Source organism: Strigops habroptila (genome assembly GCF_004027225.2).
Source record: "Strigops habroptila isolate Jane chromosome 13 unlocalized genomic scaffold, bStrHab1.2.pri S16, whole genome shotgun sequence".
Taxonomy (NCBI): Eukaryota; Metazoa; Chordata; class Aves; order Psittaciformes; family Psittacidae; genus Strigops; species Strigops habroptila.
In genome coordinates this window covers 10,485,184-10,513,176 of record NW_022651054.1, presented here as the reverse complement: position 1 = coordinate 10,513,176, position 27,993 = coordinate 10,485,184, and the positions used below count along the sequence as shown (strand labels likewise).

Sequence of the window (27,993 nt, the reverse complement as noted above, 5' to 3'; positions counted from 1 at the left end):
ATGAAAATGACCCAGCAACAAGATTCCAATTAAAAGCACACAGGCGGCCATTTTGATAACAGGAGCAAGCTTCCCTTTTAAAAGAAAAAAGTGGGCTGATGTTATATTTATCTTTAATTTTTTGAACCAAAGCAGCCTGAGAGATGGGGACAGAGCATGTTTATAAATCAGAGATATCTGGAAATCAAGGAAAAAGCATTGGGAGAGCCTTATTTTCTAAAGCAACAGCCTGGGGTGCCAGACACACTGAGTGGAGTGATGGTTACACGGAGGATGGGATTCTTCCTTCAGAACACACTGATCATCACCAGGTTTTTAGAGCAGTAACCAAATGGTGCATCACTGTGGGCCAGCATCTCACTGGTTCTTCAGGGAAAGCACCTGGGAAAGCTGCTCCTGGAAAACTCTTAGGACAGGCAGAGAAAAGAGACTTCTCCACTGCTCAAGACTCTGTAAAACACGACTTCAAAGGATGAAATCCAGACCTGACACAGACACTGTGATTTCAGCTGCCACCTCAACGAAGACCACAACAAAGACCACCCTCGCTAGGGGCTGCTTTGATGCTTTGCTCCTTCACGGATCAATAAGAGATGGTTTGAAAACTGTCTGCTTCCTGCGGACACTTCCACTGCAGAAAGTTACCTGTCAGCCTCGAGAAAGAAGGAACTTCTGAGTTTTGAACAGTGATGGCAGAGAAATGCCAGCCATTAATCCCAGGAAGACAAGGAACCAAGTATCGGCTCCGGCAATGCAGGAGGACGGACAGACACACACGGACCACTGAGACAAGCCACCATTCTCATTCACAGGGCCACATCTCTCCCATTAATTCTCATTTAGCAGCTAATTAACCAATCAGCTGCTCTACCCTCAGCAAACAAGGCTGCGGTGAGGGACGTGTCCGTCTCCTTACGTGACAAAATGGTTGACGCCGTGTTTTGTGTGCAGAGTGTGAAACCCCAGCTGGAGTTTGTGTGCCACATCAGGAGCGTGCACACGGGTTATGGCAACTTTAACACAAATGCCAAATCAAAACACTTCTAGAAAACAGAACTGATGCACAAAAAGCTGAAAGTATTGACACTTGCAAGGAAAAAAAAGAGGAAGGAGAGGAACACCTTACCCAAACCTACACCATTTCCATCTTTCCTGACTATTAACTGATAAATGTAACTCATTTTTGCTGTTTCAACTGAGAAATCAGGTGGCAAGTGGCAACAGGGACAATGTGACTTTAAGGCTGTGTCAGTGATCAGAAGGGAAATGCAGAACGCTGCTATTTTGTCCTCTGACAATCGCAGCCCTCAGCCTGGCTTTGCCGGCTCGGCTCAGACCCCGTCATTACAGCCAGCAACCGCTCCCACTGCCGCTGCGATCCATGGCATTCCCGGGCAGCAGCGGGGTTCACGTGCCGGGAGCAGAGAGGGAATGCTCAAAGTGCTGCTTTCATAGAAGATCATTTCACACTCAGGTGGGCAAAGCTGACAAACACTGCCAGAGGAGGCTGAGCAGCTCGGGCACCTCCAGTGAAACATCCCAATTTCACCCTTGCTCCCCTCCCCCTGGTATATGCTGTTGCTTGGGAGGATCCACTCCCACTGGAGATGTTCCATTGCTTTCCACTGATGTTAACTGCCCAGTGTGGGCATATTTTTTGTCCCACACACTCCTCTGGCCACTTGGGCAACACAAGAAATCCTGGGTAAGTGCTGCCAGGGGCAGGAATCCACCACACAGCCTGATCACTGCACTCACACAGCAAACTGCACGCACCCTGGTGCCAGCGAGCAACACAAATCACCTTTATTTTGCCCACAAGCCTCACTCACAGATAACAGGCTTCAAAAACCTTCTCACTGCTTGCCCAGCACACACCTCAAAGCCATTTTGCAGTATTCCAGGGGGATTTGCTCCCAAACATCACCTCCACTGCACAGAGGGGCTCCTGCCTGCAATTTCTCAGCGTACATGCTTCTTTTATACATTCAAGGAAGTTCAAATACCATGGGCACATTCTGGGGAACCCCACAGAAACTAACCAAAGAAACAAGAGTTCCAGGGTTTTCCTTGTGAGCTGGCAAAAGCCAAAAGCAATGTTTCTTTGCAGCTCGCCCTGGCCTTTCCCACTGGTGGAGAACCAGTCCCTCGGGGTTTTGTCTTCATTTTGGGGTTTTTGACAGCCTCCTGACAGGTACAAGAGTTCAAGGATCAATGCAGAGCTTGATCAACCCTACAGATTTTACATAAACAGCCATTTTTCAAGCAAGCAGGGCCCAGGGAGACTTTAAGCAAGAATTTACCTTCACCAGCAGAGAAATGCTGCCAGCACTGACTGAACCCGACATTCACAGCCCGGGTTTCATGGGTGCAAAGCGGGGCTGCACCCACAGGGTGCCCGGCAGCTCACAGCATCCCACAGCCCCAACCTCCTGGGCACAACACTGGTAACCTCTTTTAGAGTCAAAATCCAAGTGGAGCAGTTCAGATACTACCACTGCATGGGCAGACACCCTGTCAGAGAGTGGCAGGAGAAGGAGGGGAATCAGGTAACCCCCAAAACAGGACAAATAATTCACCCTGAATGACAAAAAACCAACCCACAACCTTTTTTTTCCCCTCTTCTCATCATCTGGGGTACCTTCCTTTTACAGCATCTCAGCAGGATTTAACCATGCAGAGAGTAAAACTCATCAATCCTCCAGGTTTAACCTTGTCTCTGTTTCAATTCACCAGGGTAAGTGTGGATTTTAATACTTTCAGCCCCCTTAAGGCTATGCATAATGAACGTGGATTTTGGTTAAAAAATACAAAATTCCTCTCCTCCACCCACATATATTAAACATCAGACTTGAGCCACCGAGTTGAAACAACCCACCCTGCTGCAAGCCTGGTACCTCTGGGTAAAGGAAAGGGGACTTCAGCACAAAGAGGTGCTGGTCTTTGCAACGTGCTGAGGAGTAACCTATGCGAGTAATTAACAGTACTTACACCTCAGGTAGAGAGTGTGGAAGAAGCAGGTCGATACAGGGGTCTTCCTTGAATTAAAATTTAACTTACCCTTTATTGCAACCTACAAAAGCAAGTAATGAGCACTAACATTTTTATTTCTTTTAAACTGTCATTTAGGCTGTAGAGGGGATAATTACCTATTTCCACTGTAGTAAGGTTTTATCACCCTTAGTGAGGCATTTTCTAATTTAATATTTTTACTATATTATCATAAAACCTGTTTCTGGAAAAAATGATCAGGAACCACACAGCCATTTGCCATAAAACATGTGTGTGTAAGTACCTTGCCTTCATTATTTATGCATTTCTTCAGAGCTGGCTCCGAGGGCTGAGGACAGCACATGGGCTGGAGCCGGGAGCGCTGTGCCCAGGCACTCACCCCTTCCCAGCTCCAGGGCTCACTCCATGGGCACTCAGCACCTAGAAAGTTTGCACAGCCCTTTCTCAAGGCACCAGCAGCCTGAGACAAAAGGTGTGTGTGAGGGAGGTGGTTTATTCTGCTCTCCATGCCTCTGCACTGTTAGAAGAATCCTGGTTTTGGTGCTATTTCCACCTCGGTTGTGTGGGAACAGCACGGAAGGGATGTCCCTGCACCCCAGCCATGCTGTGGACCCTGGGGGGGGCACTCCCCACGCAAACCCCAAGCCAGCAGCCCGACTGTCTTCCCATTCACAGCTCTAACACTCGCAGAGCCCTGGGCATGGTCACAGCAACGCTCTGGGCTGTGGGGGGCCCCTGATGTGTGCTATGCAGACAAAGGATCTGCCTGTGCAGGGAAGAGGTGCCAAGGCCCGGCCCAGCACCACCCCATGGCACTGCAGGGATCCTGACCAGCTCTCTGCTATTCAACCTGATGGATTTCATGTCAACAACATGATTTTAAAAAATTAACTAAAAGGAGCAGCTACTTCAGACAGTGTTAGTGGTGTACAAGTGACCGGTGAACCTTCCCACCCTCCAAATCCCAGCTATTGCTACTACACACATTTTATAGGCAAAAGCCTTGCAACAGAGAGCAAGGAAACACACACACAGAGGGCTCCAGGTGAATATTAATAGCAATAGCACATAAATCTATGAAGCATCAAAATATATATCATTAAAACTGTTAGTAGTTCCCCAAGAATCTCCTTTGCCCATCTGCAGCAGCACTATTCCTCCAAATAGACAACAGGGAAAACAAATATGCAAGTGCACATGGGAGAACAGCTAATGCTGGGCTAGTTCATGTAATTATAGCCAGGTTACTTCTTGGGTTTAAATACAGTTGTGTAAACGAGTGGAAGAACAATATTAAGGAGGAAAATTCAGTTTCTGGTAGGTTTTTTTCTGGGTGTTATTAATATAACACCACTGCCTGAGTCACTGCTGTGCTATTTTACTAAAGATGCCCTCCAGCAGGTTTCTGTATCTTTCCCCATGTACCTTTTACTTCTTCCAGGCCAAAAATTAAGAGAGATAATTTAGAGTATGCCACAAGCAGTACTGACAGAACTGTTCCTACCCCATTCCCACTGACATCCTCCACTGGGAACAATGAGGTTTTAATTCACAAAACCTGGTGAAAGATAGAACATGACCCCCCCCTGAAGAAAGTGAGGATGAAAACCACACACACACACACCCCCCCGATGAAAACTGAAGCTGGCTGTGGATCATTTCCTTGGAAAACTTTCTGTCTGTATCCTAAGAAATCTTTTGGCCAGTGCTGTGAAATTCAGATGACGAGGTGCCCAGCAAGCAGAGCAGGTACTCAGGAAGGTAAAACAAGCTGAGGCCCTTTATTTCTCAATTTCTAATCAAAAAGCATTACCCTGCATCAGCACGTGTGGGGTGTGGATGTGGCTCCGTATCCACACACCTTCCAACATGCATTCCCCACTCCTCTATTTCCCCAGCAACAAACCCATGGCACGGTCGATGATGCAGAGCAAACCAAGCAGCAGCAATTGCTGAAGGAGAATTAAAACACCCTTGTGTTTGAAAGCGAGGGTCCTGAACGGCAGAGCCGAGCGCTGTGCGCGGTGTCCGGCCATGGCAGCCACGGCTGTGTCCGGCGGCAGCGCGGTGACACGGTGCTGGGCGGGATGCAGCCCCACGAGATGGCACTCTCTCACTCGCTTCCCAGCACGGCCCAAACCCGGAGCGTGCAACTCCAGCTATAAATTACCCAGCCAGACGGCTCCCATCACCCTGCCCGGCGCGGGAAGGAGATCCACAAAGGTCTCCCACAATTCTCTCTCGCTCAGGCAGGTCGGGATCGGGTCCTCCAAGTCTGTGCAAATGCTTTTAGCCCCACAGCTTTAAATTATGAAAGGTGACATGTGACCTCTGGTTTGTCTCCTGAGAGCAGGCACAAGATTTATAAATACTTCAGAAAGCTGGTTCCTGCCCGAAACAAAGGGACTCTGCACAGTTTGTGAGGCTGCAGCTGGGGATGGGGCAGGGAGGAGAGGATGGAGGGGCTGCTCAAGGTACCGTTCCCCAAACTTAACCAGACCTGGTGTTCAGACCTGCCATCTCTGTCATCAGTTCCAAACACTTCCCCCTTACACCAGCACACAGCCATCTGCTTACTGACCAGCCCTGAGCTTGGGACCTCCCTCATCCTGATTTTGATCCTAAGTGCATTCAGCATTCACATCTGAGCTTTTACAGCACAAAGCATAAAAGGTATGGACAAGGGGCTGGAGAAGCAGCAAAACACAGGGAAGCACAGAAGGCTCCAGCCTGCTCCCCTGGCATGCTTTCCAGCAGCTTTCCTTTCCCCATGAAATCCATAAAATGTTGCCTTCCCAGTCTTTGTTTTTAGATGGGTATTTGAGCAGAGCAGCCACTGTAATGCTGCATGTGAAGTGCCCTGCGCAGACGTGCGCACGGAGGGGACCATTCTTTGTGTACCTTAACATCCCATATTCCTAGGATGATTTCCCTCTTTCACAGCTTGCCTGTTTTATAACAGATTTGATGCAGGAGAAGACAAATTGTCTCACAAAGGAAGGATGACAAATCATCTTGCAGCTCTTAACAGGTTATTTTTTTTCCCTTTAAAAAGGAAATTTCCATAACAGAGGCGCCTGTCGCCTTACATGGGATGTCAAACATCAAATGTTGGGACACGATGATTTCAGCCCCCTGGCACTAGCCAGGGTCACGTATACCACTTCACTACTGCAGCCTCAGAACAACTACTCCTTGTTCAAATACCAGCCTTTCTAACAACTATGGTTAAAAGCGATATGGGATTCTTAACTGCATCTACATGAGCTGACTTCTAAGGCCAAGCCAAAGGTTAGGGGGGTAAAATCCACCAAACAATGATACACAAAGAGCAGAATGATACCAAAGTTGTGGTGCCTCAGGACCAACAGTCAAGCCAAGCAGGCTGGGTTTCACAGGGACAACATGTGGGTTTCTCTTGGTTCCCAGCAGAGCTCATATCTAAGGCTCTGTCCCCCCAAGCACTACGTCCCTGAGCGAGCTCAGACTGTGCAGCGGGCCACACATCACCCCCCCAAGAGAGTCCATGGGGATCCCTGCCACTCCAGGGGGCTCTTCCATAGACCACAGCACCCAAGCAGGCAGCTCACCCTCATACCCACAGCCTCATGCCAGGAACAACAGCTTTCCCTCAAACCTCAGAGCACTGCCCACTCTGAGATCGCCCTCCACGTTAGCGCTACTTCCCTTTGTTTCCCAAAACAAAGCCAATACAAAGCAGGATAACCCTTCATCCAGGCTGGGTCTACATAAACTTTGAATAATTTCTCTCCACCAACACGATCACAGAAGCTGCTGGTTTAGTTGTTCCAGAAAGAAGGGCTTTGCTTCCTTTCAGGGACTTCTGTCGTGGTGAATGTACTGGATTGACAATCCCAGAGCCCAAATTCCTCCATTAATCTAGTCTCATGGTGTTTTAATACCCAAAGTACAAAGTGAGCTGAGTTCAAGGCTGGTATCTCACCAACCTTTCTTTTTTTTTTTAATATTAAACTCTTATATCATATAAGTAACTTAATCTTTTAATACCAGGATTCCCTACCACGTAACCCCCTCTGCTTGCAGAAAGACACACTGTGACAAAGCAACTGCTCTAAGTCCAAGAGTGAGAACGCTGATGGAGGAAACACACAACATCCTGCCTGAATCCAAGGGAAATGCTCTAATCCAAACCTTGCTGGCAGCTGGATAATCTTGTGTCTTAACTCAGCTTCCCAGCAGGCATTGGTCTGCTCGTGCAAGAACAAGAGTGGGCTGGATGCTCTTCTACCAAGCATGACCTGAGGCCAACGGGATGGCCCCTGTGGATTCAGGGGCTTAATGCCTTGCACTTGGCTGTGGGACTTCAGGCAGTGATTCCTGAAACACAAAACGTACTACAAGAGGTGTGGAGACAAGGCATGGGCAGTACATGGGAGCTGGAAGAAGGGAGCCACATCACTGACACGCAGCCCTGTGCTGAAGCCCCAGTTGTCTGGGGTTCCCACAAACCAGGGACAATAAGGTAAGTGCCACCACAGGCAAACGGGCTATCTGGCCAAGCTACACCATCAGCTGGTGGTGTATGATCAATGCTACCTGAGGGCAGGGACCAGCTCACTCACTGGTGACAATCACAGTGTGGAGAGGCCTGAGAAGAGCAGAGGATTTCCCCAGCTCCTGGAAAGGCTTCACGCTGCAGTGGAACTGCATGGTCTGACACAGTCCCATTACAGCCAACTTCTTCCCTCGAATTTGGCTCATAAGAGATGCAAAGGCCTCCTCCATAAAGAAGAACCATTTGCTGAGGTAAAAAGCAAGCTCTCTAAAAGCTTGATCTATTCTCCCCCCCACTTCACCCAGTTATAAATCCCATCCTGAATTCCAGCTTGCACTTGAGAACACGTCTCTTTTGTCCTGCCTGACTTTACTGCAGAAAAGCCTCCTTTTCCCTCCCATTCCTGCACTGGTGCCATCTTTAATGATGATGTATGGGTGTCCTTTTCCTTGGCGGTGCTGTGGGGAGGGGGTCAAACATGTGACACCGCCAGCATGTGTATCAACAGCAAATTATAAACCGTGTCAATCCAAGTTAATGCAAAGCTGTAATCCTCTTTAACAAGAGATCAAATCAGTGCCATGAGTTATGTTCATTCTGTAATCTGATAAGAAATAGAGTGAGCCTCTAATAAAAGAGTAATGAGAGCCTTTAATGATGCTGTTAAAAGGTAGCGCCAGTTAAAATATTGCTGTTGTTCCAGCTGATTAGATCACTGTTGCATATTTGCACAATCTTGTTTTACCTGTCAGAATAACCTGAGTCCTCGTGGGAGATAAAGGTGTTTGGACCAAACATCTGTGTCCTTAAAGGACACCTCTCCTGCAAGTTACTGTCCTCCAGAGGTGAAATAACGGTGTTCACCCAACTTAGCAGTAATTTGATATTATACTTTTTAAAGTGTCTGTGTTTAGTCTCTGTTCCACACACAGGTACAGAGCAGAGATCTGAGGATCTATATATCAAAGCTGACAGAGAGATAGAACAAAACCAAAATACACACACACAGCTCTTCCCAGGAACAGAGACTTTACCTGACCTTGCACTCCTGCAGATACAGCAGCTCTGTGTGTACTGAAAAGGTGCTCACTTGTCTATGTGGGCCTTTGGTGGCAATCTCTACCCTCAGTTTGCCCAAAGAAATACATCCATCCAGCACAGCAGCTGTGAGTGCACATGTCTGATCTCTTAAAAACATAGGCTGTTCGGAGCTGGGCCAGCTGAAGGCAACTGAGGGAAGACTGGGTTCAACTACAGCTCTAGCCCAGACCTGCTGTGTCACCTCTGGCAAGTCACTGAGGCTCTTGACTCATGGATTTCTGGGCCCAAATGCCTTTGGAGAGATGGGCTATGATTGATCTGTGCTTCATTTCCCAAAGTGTAAACCAGAGAAGGCTGGAATCTTCCCAACTCTGTTGCCCGTGGTGGTACTGAAGGATGATGGTGTTAAAGATTACCCTATACCAGATCCTGGAGCAATGGCACCAGCGAAGCACCACAGGTCATGAAGATGGGAAAAAAGGATTTCAAGGGAAGCCACCCACATGATGCCACCCTCAAACCCAGGGGAAATCACTATCAGAGAGAGATCAACCCTGTTCTAATCCTGGGTAATTCCTGCCCAAGACACCAACCGTCTCCTCCGGACAATCACCACAGTGCACTTACACTCAAGCTTTTGCCTTCAGGTTCCTTGTGTTAGGGCAGGTCCATTTACATAGCAATGACCTTGGACCAATTACAAAAACCTTGGCCCAAGAGCACAACAAATGTATTTAAGTCTACAAACATATACCCCGAAATAACCACAAAAATCACTTTCCAGTACGTGTTTTAAAATACTACCAAAGAGGGGTTAAAACAGAGGAGGGCTCGAGGCCACCAGTGTCCCACACATTACAACATAATATATGTGAGCACAAGGTTAAACAGCCATGCCCATGTGTAGGGTGCATGAAAAACTCGCAAGTGGAAGATTAATTGCCTGCATGAATGCTATTATTCCAACCAGCAGCAAGAATAAGAAAGAACGTGGCAGTGATGTTGACAAAGGCAGTTATTATACTTGTACGTTTCCTTTCTCAAATTCAGGCTGTAAAACAGTTCTGGAGTGACTGTTCATCCTGCTCTCCAGGCAGTGCTCAGGCTGCTTCTCCTCACACATACCTGCTCTTTGTTTCCCCAGCCAGTGGCAGTGGGAAGTGATAAACTTGATGTGCCAGATCCTGGGTATCCCACATCTGTGACACCACCACACAGCGAGCTTCAGGTGAGTGCTGGTGGTTCATTGCACCACTTTAAGGACTCTTTGCACAGCCAGAGTAGTGTAAAATGGCTTCAGTATACAGAAGAATCAGGCCTCAAACATATTTCGAGGTTGCATTAGCAGATTAAATACACAGAAACCAGTCAAGTATTACAGTGATACACAGACTCTTTTGCCCCAGTGACAAAGGGCTTGTGCAGTTCACCAGGAGGTGTGAGGACTTGGCACAGCCAAGGAAGAACCAGAACTGCACCACCCTACACCAGCCCCACAGCTTCTGCCACCCACATCTGCACTGGCACTTCCCAGGCATCTACCTGCCACTGTAGCCACAGGTAGGACTCAAGGGGAATGTTCTGCCACCTCTGTTCCTACAACCTTTTTATACATACAGCTCAGCAACACACTAAAACTTCTCACACCACAACACAGAGCATCCTGTTGTTCAGATGTGTATGTATTTTGGGGTCATGCCTTTACAGTGCCTGACCAGAAAAAGCAAGCAAATGGCTCCGAGTGTGATCACATCCCTGTGAAGTGTATACCTGCATTTTCAACCTAGTAATTCACACTTGCAAACAATAAAATTACCTTCTTCTGTGACAAAGGAAAGCTGTTCTCATTACTGCCTCCCTCTCATGCGTACAGGCCTCATCCTTTCTTTTAATTCACCTGCAGTTTAAAGCAGATGTTGAATGCTTCTTGCCTTGTCCATACACTGTGTGCTGCTACAGAGGTATTATGGCCCATGGCAAGTGCAGAGACATTTTAAACAGGGATGTGAAGTGACCCCTAGAGAGTGGCTATGATTTAAAAAATGACTGATAGCTGCAAGTATCTTCGTTTTGGGAGAGTTGAACCAAAACACCTATAGAGGCTTCATTTTCAGACACCGGCCACTCCAGGATTTTGAATATGTTTTATATCTGGATGCAAATACAAATGGTGTAAAGTAGGGAGGAAAGGAAGGAAGCTAAAGCTAAGTAATGCCCAGGTTTTCGCTGTGCAGAGCAAGAATGCCCACCCAAATGTGGAAGGGCTGCTGCAAAGAGGAGGCAGGCCTGAACTACAGCAGAGGGAAATTTAAGCTCAGTATTAGGATTGAACATGGTAAAACACATCATGTAGGGAGGAAGCTGCAGAGAAACTGCATAAGGAAGACTGTAATGCCTGCAATAGCAAAGATGAGGCATGTTCTTTGCGTTACAGGTAAGCAGCAGGTGCTTGGGCACACAGTGAGGGAAGCTTAGGCTTCTATTTGTGTATCTGAAACTAAAGCTTTCCTACACAGCTTACAAAATTAAATACTACTATTATTAAACCACTGTTTTTTACAGGCACTTCTCAACAGCAGAGCTCTGTTGCACAGAAGAGGAATTAGAGCCCCAGAAACACAAAGAGACCTGCTCAAGGTCATCCACGAAGCCACTGGCAGAACTAGGAATAGAACCTGCCCACTTGATTCCAGCATTGCCCCATCCAGGTCCAGGGTTTGCTTGAAAACCTGATCTTGGCAGAAGGGGACACAGCTGCCCACAGGATGTGACCCTCAGGCACACTCGCTAGCGTGAGAACACATCAACTGACAGTCTCACTCGAGATGGATAAATCAGCATCAGGAGATGAGCAACTGAAATGCCATTAAGAGGAAGTATGGCGGGCCTCCAAAGTGACTAATAAACTTAATGTAAGAACTAAGCTCCTGCAGTCAGACAATAAGCAGCAGCAGCTGCTGCCACCAAAGACTCCGTAAAGCATGCAAGCGCTGTAATAACCCGCTCGACGTGGAGAGAACCCCCAGGAGACATTTTCAGTAAACCAAATGTCAACCACTCTGTCCCTACCACAATGATAACTGTGTCAACACAGCAGAACGTAGATGGCATCCTATTAGCTGTAATAGCTTCTGAGGGTCAGGCAGGCTTCGTGCGGTTCGTGGTGGACTCAAGGTGCCTCCTGAGAGGAGTTAAGATAAGGGTTATGAAGATGGCAGGCAGATGAAGTGTAGCTGAGGCCCAAGGAGGCTGTTGTGCACAACAACTCCACCGTCCCAGCTGCTTCGATGCGCTTCACGTTTGCTGGAGGATTCTGGCTTACAGAATGCATTTTCTATGCAGGTTTTGGAACACAAGTGAACGCAGTGGACTGTGAAGGAGGAGGCAATGTCACCTCTAGGGACAGCAAACATGGTGTAACTCCTACGTTATTAGGATCAGTCTCACTGGGGTTTTTTCACCTTCCTCCCCCCCATGCACACCCAATTACAAGCTAAGTGTGCCTTCATTCTGAGGACAGAGCTGCCTGCCTAACCTGTAGCTACACAATATATAGCGTACACAACGACAGACACCCTCAACTCATTCAAAATTCTCAAAGCATGAGTAGTAACCACCCAACTGGACATAATAGTAAGATAGAGAAATATCAGAGTTATGTATATAATGAATGAATATGGTCTGAACTGGTTCTTCCAGCAGACACGCATATGCCACCTGCTAATTACCCTCAGACAAAAAGATGTGGGGAACGAGCAGCACATCCCAGAACCATTCCTACATGACTCTACTAGGAATGTGTGTCTGTCCTGCCCTATCTTTGACTTGGGGCTATCCAAAACAGCTAAGACACCAACTCCATACAGGTAAGGAGGCCCTGGCCAACTGGGAGGCACTGGGCCTAGCTCAGGCCCTGAGTATGAGAAACAAAAATACACTTGATTTACTTGCCAAACAGACAAAAGTGTGTGTCTAATCTCATATTGCCCGAGGCACTTGTGTCCTTCAATTCCTATAATCCAGATAAGGGAGTGGAAGAACTGCCCACTTTAAATGGCTGGAGGCATAGCTTTCACCCTACACATGCTCCACATTTATTTTCAAGGCAAGAGGATTTAGACACTAATTCAGGAATCAGAGCAGTTTTCTCACTTGAAAAAAAGAAATAAAGAGTAAAGAACTACAAGAAAGATTCATGATGAAACAGCACAGGTTGTATTATGAACATAAAACATCCCAGTGCCAGCTTACTGGAGAGCTCTCATCCAGAAGCCCGTGCAATACCCCAAAAGGCAACAGCCTAAGAACAGCAGGTATGTGGTTGCTATTTCACAAACAGACAGATGACATCTCTCTCTCTCACAAAGCACAAACATGTTCCACAACCCAGGGGAAAGATGTTTCTCAAGCCTTCTACATCCATTCACTGGAAAAATTAGCCCACCTCCTTCCCAGAAAAAGCTCAGCACTTCCAGCTTTAGCTTAAAAATGTAATACCAAAGAAATATGGGTGTAGATGCAGAAAAGCTATACAGTTACTATGCACAAAGCTTCATTGATATTTGCTTTACTAATGAGCACATTAAAACATTACAGTCTTCCAATAAAATTCCTTGCTGTTTAAATAGACAAAACACAAGCAACATTTAGGTCTTGAGTGGATCTTGACTGAACTATTCCAGTTATTAACTGATCTACTGAAATGCATACTAAACACATCTAAACCAGTTGCCATTTCTGTTAAAAGACAAGTTCTCTGTAAGTTTTGGTTATACCTGAAGGTATCGTATAATCTAGTTGTCTATGTCCTAAATAATTGCCTAAAATGAGACTTCAAAATCAGAGGAGTTTTAAATCAGGAATCAAATTGTAGGTGCTGAGATGTATGGAAAGTTCTTGTTTGGTGTCACAGTAATTACAGAGTGAAAGCTCAGCCAGAATGCCTGGGCAGATGTGACCAAGACACCCAGGCTATGATGCCAGTGACAAATGGTTAACTGATAAGAAGAAATGGAGGGGCGACAGACTGAAGAACAGGTCAATATCATGCTGTCATGAAGCCATTTGAGAAACATAATTAATCTATTACTCACCTGGCATCATCATTCATTGTACAGTGGTCAATAGGTGCCATGAAGCTCACCAGCTTGCTATGGACATGATACCTGAATAGTGCAGGAAATAAGCAGGCAGCACATTAGTAACTATTAACGAAAAGGAAATGTTGCTGCTTCAATAGAAACATACCAGCCCTGGCTTTCCTGGTCGCTGATACCTAATGAGTCAGTAGTTGTAGCTAGCAATTCCCCCTCCCTTCCCTCCTCCTTTCTTATAACATGGACACAAGAATAATCAGATGATACAATGAACTGAATAGCAAGCAAATCCTTTTTTATCACAGCTAGAAAGAGGACAGACAGCACCCATTAATTGTGTGCAAGTACCTAATCAGGCTCCCAGACAGACAACTCTGAAAACTCAGAGACAGAGAAACAAGAACTCATTTTCAGCCTTCCCTTCAGCTGGCATCTTAATCACCTTCTGGAGTTTGTGCCCAAAGAGCCCACTGCAGGCAGCAGAAGTGCCAGAGCATCAGACCTTCTCGAGCATCCATCTGCTATTACTTTTTTCCTTGCTCTGTTGTATCTAGGGCCCTAAAGGATATCAAAAGCCCACTCTGCGAGCCATACCCGTAGCTGGAAAATCTTACCCTGAATAACTTACTAATGGAGCATGTAAAAACAAGCAAAGGAGACAGGAAAAAGACCTGTGCAAAGACGAGATGTGAGACAGTGCTGTATCTGTCTCAGCTTCTGACCCACCAAAGTATTTCTGCAAGCTGTACTGCACCTTCAGATACTGGCTCCCCTTCCTGCTCTCCATACTGGGCTGGGAACCTGCAGTGGATTTCATGACTTACATTCAAGGACTTGGCATAAAATTTAACAGAGGACTGAAAACTCAGAGTGAAAAGGTAGCTTTAAGCCCTAGGGTATAAGGGCAGGAGATTCCAAACCAGATGCTGCCCACCTAGGTCTGAAATGTTTTATCCAAGCTGCTGCTATTTTTAGAGCTTGACAAATAGCAGGCAAAAGGATTCACAAGCATTTGCCCAGAATCACCTTTCCACTCTGCCACCTCTGCACTCCCTTCTGTTTGCTTATGCAGGAACATTCCCTCGAGGGGACTTTTAGCTCACAAGACTATTTCAGAATGGCTCTTCAGGCACAGCACACGCTCACCCTTACACAAGGGCTTCTCTGCACAATCAGGTCTTTGTCACTGGTAATGGAGAGAATTGCCCTGGTCTAACTGTGAAGATGGAGTCAGGGGACAGCTGTAGCTGTGCAGGGCCAGTTCTGCAACAAACCCCTGGTCAACAGGCTGGACTATTAAATAGTTTTGCTTATGAGACATGATCAAATTATGGACTCATACAGATCAAAGCTTATATAGGGACAGCAGAGTGGCAAAGCGACTTGGCAGTTCAGATGAATTCTCTGCCATGAGTCTGTCTGCCCAGAACTCATTAATGGCACAGTTTTTTAAATCAGCACTTTACAAATCCCAGTCAAGCAGATATAAACTATTTAATTTCATTCACAGGAAGACATCCCATGTGCAGCAACACAGTACCAGGAATCACTGACATGAAAAATAGTGTGCACACAGCACTCCTCCATGTCTACTGCAAGAAAAGGTGAGTCCTAGTGAGGGATAGCAGAGTCCCAGGCACTGGGTTGCTTAAGCTCAACTGGAGTTTTTGGATGATCTCACTGCCCCTCTTCATGCCCCAGTTTCCCTGTCCATGGAGCGGACAGTTACTCACATCAAGTGGAAGGACTGACTGCTTTTAAAAGCACTTGAAGATCCTCAGACCCTAATAAATTAGCACATTTCATCCAAACATGCTCTAATATTGAAGGTTTGCTAAAGGACTGCTAAAAAGGAAGAATTATGGAGACAGAGGAAACTTAGTATTAAATACTTTACTCTCCAGGATCTCCAAGTCCTTCATGAAAACAAATCTAAGCACTGCTACCCCAATTTTAGTGAAGGAAAAAGAAGAACAGAGGAGAAGTGATCTGCTTGGGGTGACACACAGAGTCTCTCAGTGGAAGAACCAACTTTAGGCTCTAGTGGACTATTCTGAGGAGATGCTGGAGCTTAACTGCATGTTAATCCTAAGCACAGACAATGGCACTTTCTTCTGTTATTGATATTTTCCCTGCAGGGTCAGTGCAACTTTTATTTAAAGCAGCAAAAAAAAAAGGCACCTAAGATCTAAGAGGCAATTGACTTGGCGAGATAGCTGATCTCTCAGGAATGCTGAAGCACACAGATTGCACACAATGAGAGACTTCCCCATTATTCCTGGAGGTTTACGAGTCTGACTCAGTTGTGTGATGTTGTCAGTAGTTTTGACTGAATCATGAATATATCCAATTATGTGTGATGCTGACAGAAAAGAATATTGATAGTCAATAATTATAGGCTTTTCAGGCCAACAAAGTAGCTCTTCCCTCTTTCAATAAATTATCTTATGACATCTATCTTAAAAATTGCTATGCCAGGCCTGACCCAGACTGACTCCACTGACTTTCTATCAGATGCCATCTAAACTCAGGATTTATAGTTTACTCACAAAAGGATGGTTAATGTTGCGGGTTTTGCAGGAAGCGGTGCAGCTTTTCTGCTGCCTCCCTGCCACAGCCACCTCCTCCACCACAAATCATGCAGTCATGCTAAACTCAGGGAGACTAATGTATCTGCTCTGCAAAGAGAGGGAAAAAACCAACCTATCCTCTCCAGGCTGCTACCCTTCCCGCCCTATCACATGGAAGATTCTTCCATTGGAAACACAACGGGAGAGTTCAACCCGAATTAGTGATCCGGGAGTCAGGATGTGAAACAAGCTGAAGCTAAAGCAAGCTGTGATGTGGCTTAGACATTAAAGAGAAATTAGTCACCAAATTCCAACTGACAGACAGTGGGAAATAGGCATCTACCTCACCAAGGTGTTTCTATACATCTTCCCCTACAGCTGCTATCCACATTTCAGTCAGCTAAATATATATTGCACAAGAGGTGTTTATTGGCTTTCACGGGGAATTACGGCCCCATATCACTTGAGGACATTTGAACACCTCTATTCAGTGCTTTCTGAGACCAATGAACACTCTTGCCAAGACTAATCTGGGCAATGCTCACAAGATGCATCCCACCAAGCCCTTATTCTAGGCTCAAAGAACACCTTGCCCTAAAAGGCACAAATAAGCCTCCCAGTGCACCCCAGAGCCAACCTGGTGCAGCCAGACTTCATTTGGCAAGATCAGAACTCCTGTTTCCTTGCAGAAGCTGGCACTCACCTGATCCTCCTTCCTTTACTGGCTTTTCTGTCCACTTTCTTCTTTATTTTGCTTCGTAACTTCTGGATGGCCAGCCACTGCCTGGGGAATGCCAAACAGTTACACAGCTGAAGAGCCACGAGGAAAATGAGCATTAGGTACCCTGGGGTCTGAAGCTCTTCCCAGCCCTGCTGCCTATTGCATTTACACAAGTGAAGGAGATCAGAACCTCAGGAAAACAAGTGTGAAATTCCAAATGCCTGTGAAGCTGCTTCACTCCATGGACAGGGCATTTAAACAACATGCCAAAACAAGGCAATAAACACTCTGAGAAAGTGCTGTCTGATCCCTGGCTGTATGGAGAAGGGAAGCTCCAACTTCTCAGACAGAACTTCATCAAATCAAAGAAGTTTTCAGCAGGGACAAACTTCTACCAGTTATAAATATTTCTTTACAGGAACGAGCGTCATTTTACCTGATTTATACAATGAAAACTCGACATCAGGGGAAAAAATCTAGCAAAATCCAATTACTGCAATCTTAATATAATCTTAATTACTGTAATCTATTTTATTGTAAAGTCAGATAAATGTACAATGTAATCACCACTTAAATGTAATTTTGTCTATATCATGTTAAATTATAGTGAAGAGCTTTCCATAATATTCCAGACATACCCAAAATAAATTTGACACACTGCACTAAAATTTGGGTTATATTTTACAAGGATAAAAGTTATTTCACCATCACAAAATTTCCTAATGCATTTTCTTCCCCTCCCCATACAGATACCCCATAGCACTTTTGCAGTGGAGAGCCCTATTCCAGCCTTCCTCTGCTTTTCTACTTCTCTAAATTAAAGCCCATGGCTATTTAAGTGTACCCTGTTCATTAAATGGTATTTGGAAGATTCTTTCTTTTCTAACTACAGAATTAAACAGAGAAATAAGAGCTTCCCTGCATGGAATTGTATTTTACTTCTGCATGCAGGAAACATTCCCTGCTACTGTTTTAATTGGATAGTATCTTACAGCAGGGAGAGAGCATACACAGGAATTGCTTTAACTGAGCTCATGACAGAAGGTTTGCTCCTCTAAACCAACGACAAGTCAGAGCTCATAAAGAGAACAGGCCCAATTTCAGCAGCAGGCAGTCGCTTTGTCTAGTTCCCCATTGCTAGGGTCGGTTAAGACACCCCTCTATGGATCCCATTTGTGCTGCATGAACCACTGAGAGGCAGAAATACCCAACGTCTGGAACGAGCCTTTTACAACTGGAAGTATCTTCAGGGGATCACAGAGAAACGAGGGCACAGCTCAAAGGCTGGCAAACTTGAAGTCAGTGTGATCCGTAACTAAGGAATCTGTTACAGAGGATGACTTTCCTGACTGATGCCATACTGGTTTAATTATTCGTTATGCAATTTCTTATATCCAGATGATGCTTTCTGCAGTCATTCAAAATTTGACCCTGTACGATGAATGGCACTAGAAACCCACAAATAGTTCTGGACTGGAATGAAGTGCTGAGGTGAAGCTACTGATGTTACAGACAACTTGCTACTTACCTGCCCATTGCTACCTGGTCATTGGGGTCTAGTGAAGTGGTTTTACGTTCTATAAATTCTCGAAGGAGCTAGAAGAAAGATAACAATCCCATTGAAAAGCACAGAAAAGACATGTTAATGCAAACAGGCTCACAGGTTTCTCAAAAGACCTGTATTCCTCATTTCTTGAAACATCTCCTCTGGATGAAAAAGGCGATGGCGATGCTAAAAGTTTAGGTAACTGTAGATCATCTCCTTGTCCAAAAAGGTCCCCATAGAATATATGACTGGAGCATAACACCAAAGGCCACTACAAAGAGTTTCTGCATATAATTTCAGATGGATATAGGAGAAGTATAGAGTGGAATCCCTGGGGGCACTGCAAAGCCTCCCCTGGGGCTGTCAGATGTGCCAGCCATTAGGTAACTGCTGGTCCCAGGAGCCCAGAGCAAAGCGCACAATCCCACAGAGGGCAAACGGGTGACAAGCTTGGGGGTGTGTGAGCAGCTGAGCCTCAGCTTGTGTTTTCAAGGCTGGTACTGTTCCTCGGGCTTTGGAAGGATAAAAAAGGCCTGAAAGTTCACAGCCTGTTGTGTACACAACTCCCATGGGCAAGAGATGTAAGGCAGGCAGATCTGCAGTAAGACCTCTGCCCCACAGGTCTCACCCCACACTCTGAGTGGGGCGGGCAGTGGGGAACTGAAACACTTCACCAGACAGAAGTCAAGCATTGCTGGGCAGCAATGCTCGCTCCAAGGAACAGCACAGCAAAATAACTTTTATAGCTGGAGCAGGAACACTCAAGCAGACTCTTCTATTTCTTTTCATGTCCTGAGGGTTGGGGTTTGTATTTTTTGCTTCCTGCAGCCAAAGAATATCGTGAATGGTCTTTCTGGATACTTGACCGGTGCTATATGTTTATCACCACTCACTGTAAATTGTACGTGCTTGTGCCTTGGGTATCAGCCAACATATTAACACAGAGAACAGAAATAAACCCTCCAAAACCAAGAGGCACAGACTTGCTTTCTCAAGGCTGACATTTCACTGACGAGTAAAGTTACTGCCGCAGCTCAGAACCCAAACCAGACCATCCTGCAAACCAGAGTCCAGGCAATTCCACAGAGATGCTAGAGAAGAAAGGATGACAAGTGCTTTTCCTCCACCCTATGCTGCCCCACTGAGCACAGCTGAGGCCAAAAGCTGTCCCAGGCACAATGCTGCACGAGAAACTCACTGACTCCTGTGGTTTCTGATCACTTAAGTACTATTGGAGTAAGGGAAGGAAAAGACCTGCGCCCCACAAAAGAAAAATGCCATAAAGGTAGACGGGTATCATTGTAGAAGACTATATTTGTACCTGTCCACATCTTTCCTCTCCTTCATGGCATACATCATATTACCAAAAAAAGAGGGGTTCAAGCATAATTAAAAACCTGCCATGACTTTTTTTCTATTTGCTTATTTTTGGAGATTCTGACTGCAGCAATTACATTTAAACATTCCAGGAAGAGAAGCCAGTGGTTTATTATCACTAGAAAACAGCAAGCTACTTCTCTGCCCTGTTTATCTGATTGATTCCCAACATCTTTCTGGCACACAATCTATCAGTTTATCTCTCCCACTTCATCACAGTCACTTCTGGCAGCTAAATACAAGATCCAAATCCAGTGTTACACAGACATACGACACAGTAAACCTGTGTAACACCGCCACTCTGTAAACAGCTGCCCTTAAGGCTAAGCAGAAATGGGATCTTGGTTCCTAGTCAATATTCTGTCAAAAGCAAGGTGGGAGGGAGGGTTTTAACAGCAGCAAGAAATGGTGCAGCAGGGGTTTAGTGGTTTCTTCCTGTACCAGCAATACGGTGTGTTTACCGTCCCCTCTTATCTTGCTTCCTTGGCACAATGCACAGCAAAACCCACTGAGTAGTAACAGCAGAGGCTAAGGCATGAGACAACAGTGCACAGACATCCTACACTCTTAGAGAATGAAGCAGCAAGGCATTTCAGCAGGACTTGGACCCACCAAACCCACAGATAGGTAGACTAAGGAGTGCTTCAATGATCTTACAGCTACAGCCACGCTGGTTAGAACAAGATGCATTTTTAGAGCAGGTTCCTCATGCTGTACCTGGGAAGGGGGCAGGATCCTGTTGGACAGGATCACTCTCCTTTTGGCATGGCAGTGTTTCCATGAATTGCTCTGAAGGCCATGGAGTTGAACTGTGTGCTGCTTAGCAGGGATCTCTATTTGCTGAGGGGCATATCCTCTTCTCCATGCACAGAAATAGCAGGGAAAAGATCTGTGCAGCAGTAGGAGACTAAACCCTGCACACAGTGGTCTCCTCTGCCCTAACCAGGCCACCAGCCCATCAGCCATTAGTTGAGGCATTTTGGTTGACCTTGGTGCTGACAGCGACGTGTTCCTTCAGCACAGCATCAACTGCAGGACTGGGGACACTGCTGGGGTGAGGAGAGGGAGACGAAGAGGAGGGGGAAGTGAAACAAAGCAGGAACAAGAGGGAAATTAGGAAACAGAAATAAAAGCTGCGAAGCATCTTATTACATCTAAATAGCGTATGGCTTAAAGCTAAAGTTATAAATCATGCTAACAATGGTTACTAAAATAAAAGTGGATGTAGCCAGAGGCTACCACTGAAAAAGTCAGTCTAGACCTGCCTCACTGCCTTTGGTCTTTAAGGATTTGATTAGTTTTTCCACTTTCTAGTTCAGAGTCTTGCATTCAGCCGGTGCTCCAGAGCCAGCTCGGGCTCAGGATACAGAGGGAATGATAAATTCATTTACTGAATAAAGCAACACTGTTTTCACAGCACAAGACTTAAAACCCTTCCGAAGTGGTAATATTTCATTAAGCTTGGCGATTCTGGTTAAAATTTATTAGTCAAAACGGAAAACTCTCATCAGACCCCATATATTCCATTAGGAGTGATATATGGTGTCTCCCAATGTCTAATTATTAACTAGGAAGTGTAAGTAAATCACTATCAGCATTAAGCCCTGATGTGTGAAGACAAGAGTTTGAGTTAGGCAATTCCAGCATCAAAAGGCTTTGATTTGAAACGTATCCTTTTTTGCTTTCTCCCCTTCACCTCTTCACATCTTCCCTGCACTTCAAAAGCCTCGAGCTCAGTCTCCCATGTAAGCAAACACAACTGCCTACTGCAATGAAGTGCAACCACGTCCAGCAGCCTGCAGCTCAACCCCAAGCTGCTCCTACCAAAAGCTGGAACCAGGAGGACAAACTATGTGCAGAGCAGACAATGGACAGTGGTAAGCAGCAGAAGAAAGTTGCTAATGAGTTGATTTGTCTTTGGAATGAGGCGCCGATGCCAAGAGCACTCCTGTGTGCGTGCTTCTGAACTCAACAAAGCTTTGCTGTTAAACCCAACCCAAGCAGACTCTAAAACCAGGGGCTACCAACCACATGAGCAAAGGAAATCACACAGAGATCATGAGGTTTGCCAAGGACCACAAGCCATGTTCGAGGAGGGCCAGGAGCAGGTGGGAACTGACTCTGCCTCCTGTGTCCTGAGCATGTGAAAGAGCTTAAAATCTGCACCACTAGCAAAGAGCAAGGCAGAGCTCCCACAGAACATGTCCAAAGGTGAGAGCTCCAGCAGTGGTTATTGCTCACCCACCTCTGCTGACACCAAAGGCACTATTAAAATTGACACTGGAGCCCATGATGGGTACATTTCTACAGAATTCACCTTAAAAGGACTCCCTCTCTGTGCTGGTTAAAGAGATGCAAACAAAGTACATTGTACAAAATTAGAGGGATTTAGAAATGCCATCGGGGTGTTGTTCAAGGGTAATAGAGATTCATTTCTCATTGTAGAGGTCAATTTTCATCTTAGAGGTTAGGTCTCATTTTCATGCACTATCTATCAGCGTTTCTAATACTACAGTTGCTGACCTTTCTGATTTGCAGACCCCTAAGAATTTCCAGTTAAGAGCTAAATATAGCTGAAATAAGCCTCGTGACAAAAGGCTCCCTCTTCTTAGACCTCACAGATAAATTCAAATTAATACCTCACAAAAGTTCATCTCTAGTATATCACAGAAACAGTCGAGTTTACAAAGCTTAGGAATATAATCAGAACAAAAGGAACACTTTGATGTTATTCAGATCTTCAGAAAAGCCAGGAGAGGTACAAGTCATTCCTGCTACAGTGCATCAAAGGCACCTGCTCTGCCTTGCAAGTGGCACTGCTGCCTTTGAACTCACCAGCTCAGGTACACGAAGAGGTGAGCTGCAGGATGGGGGAGCCAAAACAGCCCCATCAGGCTCCCTGCGCCAATAATCATATCAAACAAGGGTCTGACAATGTTCATTTTAAAGCATCTGTGTAGCACAACAGACAAACAGAACCTCGTATGGCTTCTGCCACCTTGGTCATTTGCTAAAGCAGCAGAATCAGACCAAGATTCGCCTACCTGTGGGTTGTGAAACAATGAGAAAAGTGGGAGAAAGGCAGACTTCAGCTGCTTACCTTTACCAGAGCACTCTGGCACCCCTTCGCTAAAAAGTACTCTCTTTATCAGTGAGGAACTCTAAAGTATTGGCCAACTGCTTCTGTGGACTTCTCTAACTGAGTATGTGTTTGTTACTAGAGACAGTAAACAATTACTATGGTGTGAAGGTCTACAAATGGCATCTGCTATCTTTTAACACAGAATCCTTCAAAAGCTCAGGCAAATTACCTTCCTCCTGCCTCACAGAGCCACAACATGCCATGTCACACACTGCAGAAATGTGCTGTTGTTAAGTCATCTTTTCAAACAGGTTAAAAAGCAGTTCTTTTTTAACAAAATCACTGTAGGAAACAACAAGAGAGAAGCTAAGTACAACTTGTTGAGTCCAAGAACTACAAACCTCGAATGCTTTTCCTCTTTCCTGAACAGAAAGTTCACAAAGTTGTATTTTAGCAATATAATTTCAGTACTTTTGTTTGTTTGGCTGTTTCTCCTTTAGTCTTTGGAGAGATCCATTTTTCCTCCTTTTTTGTATTTATACACCATACAATTATTTAAACCAGCATCAATTATGAGAAGGTGCTACAGCCCAGGACTCACCCCGCACACATTTTACACTGTGTCCTGCCCAGATGTAGAAACAGGCTGTTTCTTTTCATCTTCCAAGCTCCCACCCCATAGGACCATAACACCATTTGGATTTTTAGCAACACCAGAGAAAATTTAGACTGCAGCTCAAATACTATCTTTAAATCTCCTTGAACCACTGTCTGCCATTATTTATCATGTAAAAACCGGAACTGTGAGATGAAACCACTGGGCAGTCTCTTTTCAGAAAGCATTTTCTCAAAGCTGAGTGTTGTACAGAATAGGCATTGACTTGCATATTTTCTCATAACCCATTAGGAGAAGTTTCAAATCAAGCTTTAAAACGTGTTATTAACCATCTACCCAGCCATTTGAAAGATACATGCCTGTGATAAGAGTATTGTATTGCCATTAACCTGTGGGATGGTTCGAGACATCTCTTCTTCACACAAAACTCTAAATGCATCTCATTAAAGCCACAAGATCAACTGTCCATATTAATCACTCACCAGTTTAATTAAGGTAAACCAGATTGTCAGAAAGCCACTCTTCTCTCTATTCCTCACCATTATCGACTTTTAATAGTTCACTGCATTAGTAATTACTTGTTTAGGGCATTATCAAATACCTGAGAAAGAAAACCACAATTTCTGCCCCAGAAACTGCTTTAGGCCAACTCTTGCTTGGGACACGAGGAAAAATTTATCTCCTCAGGTAAAGTTTTCTAAAATGGCACGCTGTGGTTTAGACACAAATACAATTCAGAAGAGAAACAAACTGAGCTAGAAGCATCTTACCAAGAGATTCAGGATTGCAAGTTTGTGGTTACTCAGATTATAGCAGGCAGTTGGAATGCTAAGCTAGGAAAAAGGAAGTTAGTGAGGTTTCTTGCTCACTTGTAAAAACCACATCTGTTACACAGCGTGCAGGAGTGTGCAGGCACGCACACTGCCACTCCACAACAACAACAAAGCTACCAGTTCTACAATTAAACATTTTCTCCAGGATTAACTTCTTCCCTAAGTAATAAGGGTATAAATAAGGAAGGGAACAAACCTCTTCTTGCTATTGATGCTCACCTTGGGAGCAAACCCCAGACAGAAACAGCTCATTTGAACATACTGCAGCTGCTGAGGGATGACAGTCCTCTGGGAGCTACCGGCAGCCCTGCCTGGCAAACTGCTGCCATCCCTCTCTGAAGTCTTCAGCGTTACCTTGAACATTCCCCAACTTGGGCTCCACTCAGCTGCTGAAGTCGTGGTGATCACAGACAACACTGGTGATTAGGGGTTGTTATGAAACACAATGACGTACAATATACCCAAAATCAGGGGGAGGAGGGAGCAAGAGAGCAGAGAAAAACAGGGATTATGTATATTCCTAATTCTTAGGCATACCTGCTGCCACCAATGATGAACATTTGTTCTGGGAAGAGCTGCTACCAGTGGAACGCTTAGCATATGAACACTAACCTAATTCCTGTTGGGAATAAACCAATTTCCACTCTCTCCTTTACTAGAGGAGTATTTCAACCTAATAATAAAATCTCCACTGTAGCATGTCAGACCAGCAGCTCTCTGGTAGCAGGCTGGAATTTTAAGTCTTAATGCTGCAATATCAGCTGTAATGAATTCTACATAAACATGACTTCTAAAAATAAAAAGCCTTTGTCTTCCCTTAAAACCATGTATGAAGGAGAGTTTAAAAAGAAACGAAACAGAGTCGAGCCTCTCACTGCTGGCAGCAATGAGGATCCTCTGAAACAGTTTCACTATTCCCACCCAGTGCAAACCAGATAAAACTATTTCCCTTGCATTACTCAGCTCAGCTTCACATTACTATTTACCATGGGCCACCACAATAAAAATTATAACTGCTTATAAAACAAGTGAAGAAGATGAGAAAAGGCAAAGTGAGATGAACAGATGCAACAGAGTTAAACTGTGAATCGTCATAAAATTCCACACAGTGAATTCCATTGAATACCAAAACCTGGACAAGAAAATTGGTTTTCCACAGGAAAAACAGATTCATTAAAGACTTTTTTATGATAATCTATAACAAAATGGTGCAGCTGCTTATTCTGTTATTGGTAACTTGTGCACATTCGTCAGATCTCCTTCATTTTTACTTAATTTCCCACTGCAATATACAGGAGTTGGTTTCCAATGTCCTCCTTTACCTGGATGTTTACTAAAGCCTATGAAGTAATCAAAATAAACTGATCATTATCAAATGTTACTTAGAAAAAGGAAAATGATACTAAAAAAAGTCTGGATCTAAATGCAAATACAAAGAAAAAAGCGCCCATTGAAGTGTACATGTACACTTTGAATGAGTATAATGCACAGAGGTCAGAGCTCCTGAGCAACCTCAGCTCCAGCAACCAGAGACGTTGCTACTGATTATTCCTAAAGAACCAGGTCTCTTTCGATGTTTTATTTATATTTGTACATCCACACACACAAAAGTGCTGCCCAGCTACAACCCGTCTGAGAGAAAACCCACTCACTGCATTGTCAGCGCTCTATTGTAACGCACTCTACCCTCTCTGAGCGCAATGTTGGGCTTCAGTTTAGCACCCTGACAAAAAGAGGAAAGCACTTTATGAAGCCAATTTAATTGGGAGGTGACAGAAAACGTACAGCCATTTTCTTTAGCCTTATCATTGAATTGGCTTCAGCTCCAATCTCTGCCAAATCCCACTCAACAGAAGACATTAACCAGGTCAGCGGCACAGGTGCCGCACGCTGTCTGGCAAGGGGCTGCCATCCCCACAATTACTTGCACACAATGAAGCAGTAATCTTTACAGATCATCTCTCCCAAGCAGCATATTGGGGACGGGAGGAGAGGAGAAGAGTGGAAGAGAGGGGTGGGAGGGATATAAAAAAACCCCCAACAAGCAAGAAAGGAAAATGAATGTGTCGCTGCCTTGCGGCTCAGCAGATGTCTGTGCATGATGTACGAGGCTCGGATAAGCTGTCGTAGCCCGCTGCCAAAGAGTGGTAAGTGATTAAAGCCTCCACCAGCCTAAGCACCATATTTAGAGTCCATGGGGTGTTGAAGGTTGCACCCATTCCTTGCTGTGCTGCCAGATGTTGTTGGCTGGTCCTGCTCCCAGTCGCTGTGCGCGAGAGGCAGCAGTTGGTACAGCAAGGAGTGCAATCTGGAACGCTTCCGGAGGTGCCGTACATTAAACCGGTGTCACCCATCCTTCACCTCTGCCGAATGCTGAAACAACTCCAATTTGCTGCCACTTCCCTCTTGGGAAATGGCCAAGATACAGTTGTGCCTGGCAGCCCCATTTGTTTTACTCAGGTGATTCTCTTCCCTCAATGACCTCTATTAGTTTAAGTTTTAATTTAGATTAACCCCAGCACCCCAATTAACCAGTGAGGGGAAAAGCTAAGCTGGGACTAGTCATATTTCTGAAATCACGATGCATCGAAGTTAAAGTTATTAGAAGGGAAGATGGGCCATTCATCTATTGCTGGTTTTCTTCTACAAATTTAACATTTCATGGCCAATAAGCACCTTCCCTGCACAGGTCCACGGACTGTCAATTGCAGCTATTTCTCCTGGACCACTTCACAATTTTGTTATATGAACTTCATTTATTCAGTGTTCTTATGGTGGCCCCCAAAGCTGGGCTTCTGGTCCACCTGGACCCCAAAGTCCACCTCAGTATGATCTCCCTGCCTTACAGATTTGGCCTCTTCAACCACTGCTGCCCACAAGATGGGTACTCAGAGCCTCCACAGATGAACCTGGAACCGTCACCTGCCCAAGAGATGCTCCTCAATTCACAGCAATGACAGCATAGATGCTCTTACAGTGAATACACAGCCTGGAAAAGAGCTGGTTTGGAACAGAGTCCTGACTCTGAGGGAGTCTACTCAGCCTTCAGTAGATCCCTCACAAACAGCAAGTATTCACATTGTCCTAATTCTGCACTAGGTGAGATCTACTGCAAAGATTTTTCTTGGACATCTACAGCAGTAGGGTTGGAAATGTGTTGAAAACCTCCTTGGAAGGGAAAAAAATGGCAGCATTAGAGTTCTCTGTTATTTCCTATCTGTAAAACACAGCTAAGAATTAGCAATTTAATACATCTTTTATTCACCTTTAGTCTTGGCTCTGTACATGAAACTCCAAACTTTGAAAGTATCCAAATGGTTCTGGTTAAATCAGTTATCAGAGCACAGACATGTGGCAGCAGCTCTCTTCAACTGCCCTAACACTCCACTAGCCACTCTAATACTACTCAGATCAGGAATTTCTGCTGTAATGGTACTTGTTTAGTCCTGAAGTTGAAGCTCTCTGTGGATTATCAGAGCAAAACTAGGTTTTTGTGCAGTGGAGAAGGACTTACAGCGAATCAGACTCCTCAATATATGGCCATTTCGGTATTTCATGAAGC

General features: G+C 45.1%; 1 protein-coding gene across 4 annotated transcripts in view; it reads right to left on the bottom strand.

The window, feature by feature from the left end:
* The window catches only part of AATF (apoptosis antagonizing transcription factor), a 50,232-nt gene that overhangs the window by 2,344 nt on the left and 19,895 nt on the right, over positions 1 to 27,993 (bottom strand). For 2 of the 4 annotated variants that reach the window (XM_030472175.1, XM_030472176.1), the window contains exons 9-11: positions 18,506 to 18,573; positions 16,960 to 17,040; positions 13,684 to 13,755 (exon numbers count right to left, since the gene is read on the bottom strand). The exons of 1 other annotated variant lie outside the window; for it this stretch is intronic. In XM_030472175.1, coding sequence (XP_030328035.1) covers positions 13,684 to 13,755; positions 16,960 to 17,040; positions 18,506 to 18,573 — 221 coding nt within the window. Of the gene's footprint in view, positions 1 to 13,683; positions 13,756 to 16,959; positions 17,041 to 18,505; positions 18,574 to 26,717; positions 27,597 to 27,993 lie in introns of those variants that run through there. One more of the 4 variants, XM_030472179.1, reaches the window with a different exon arrangement.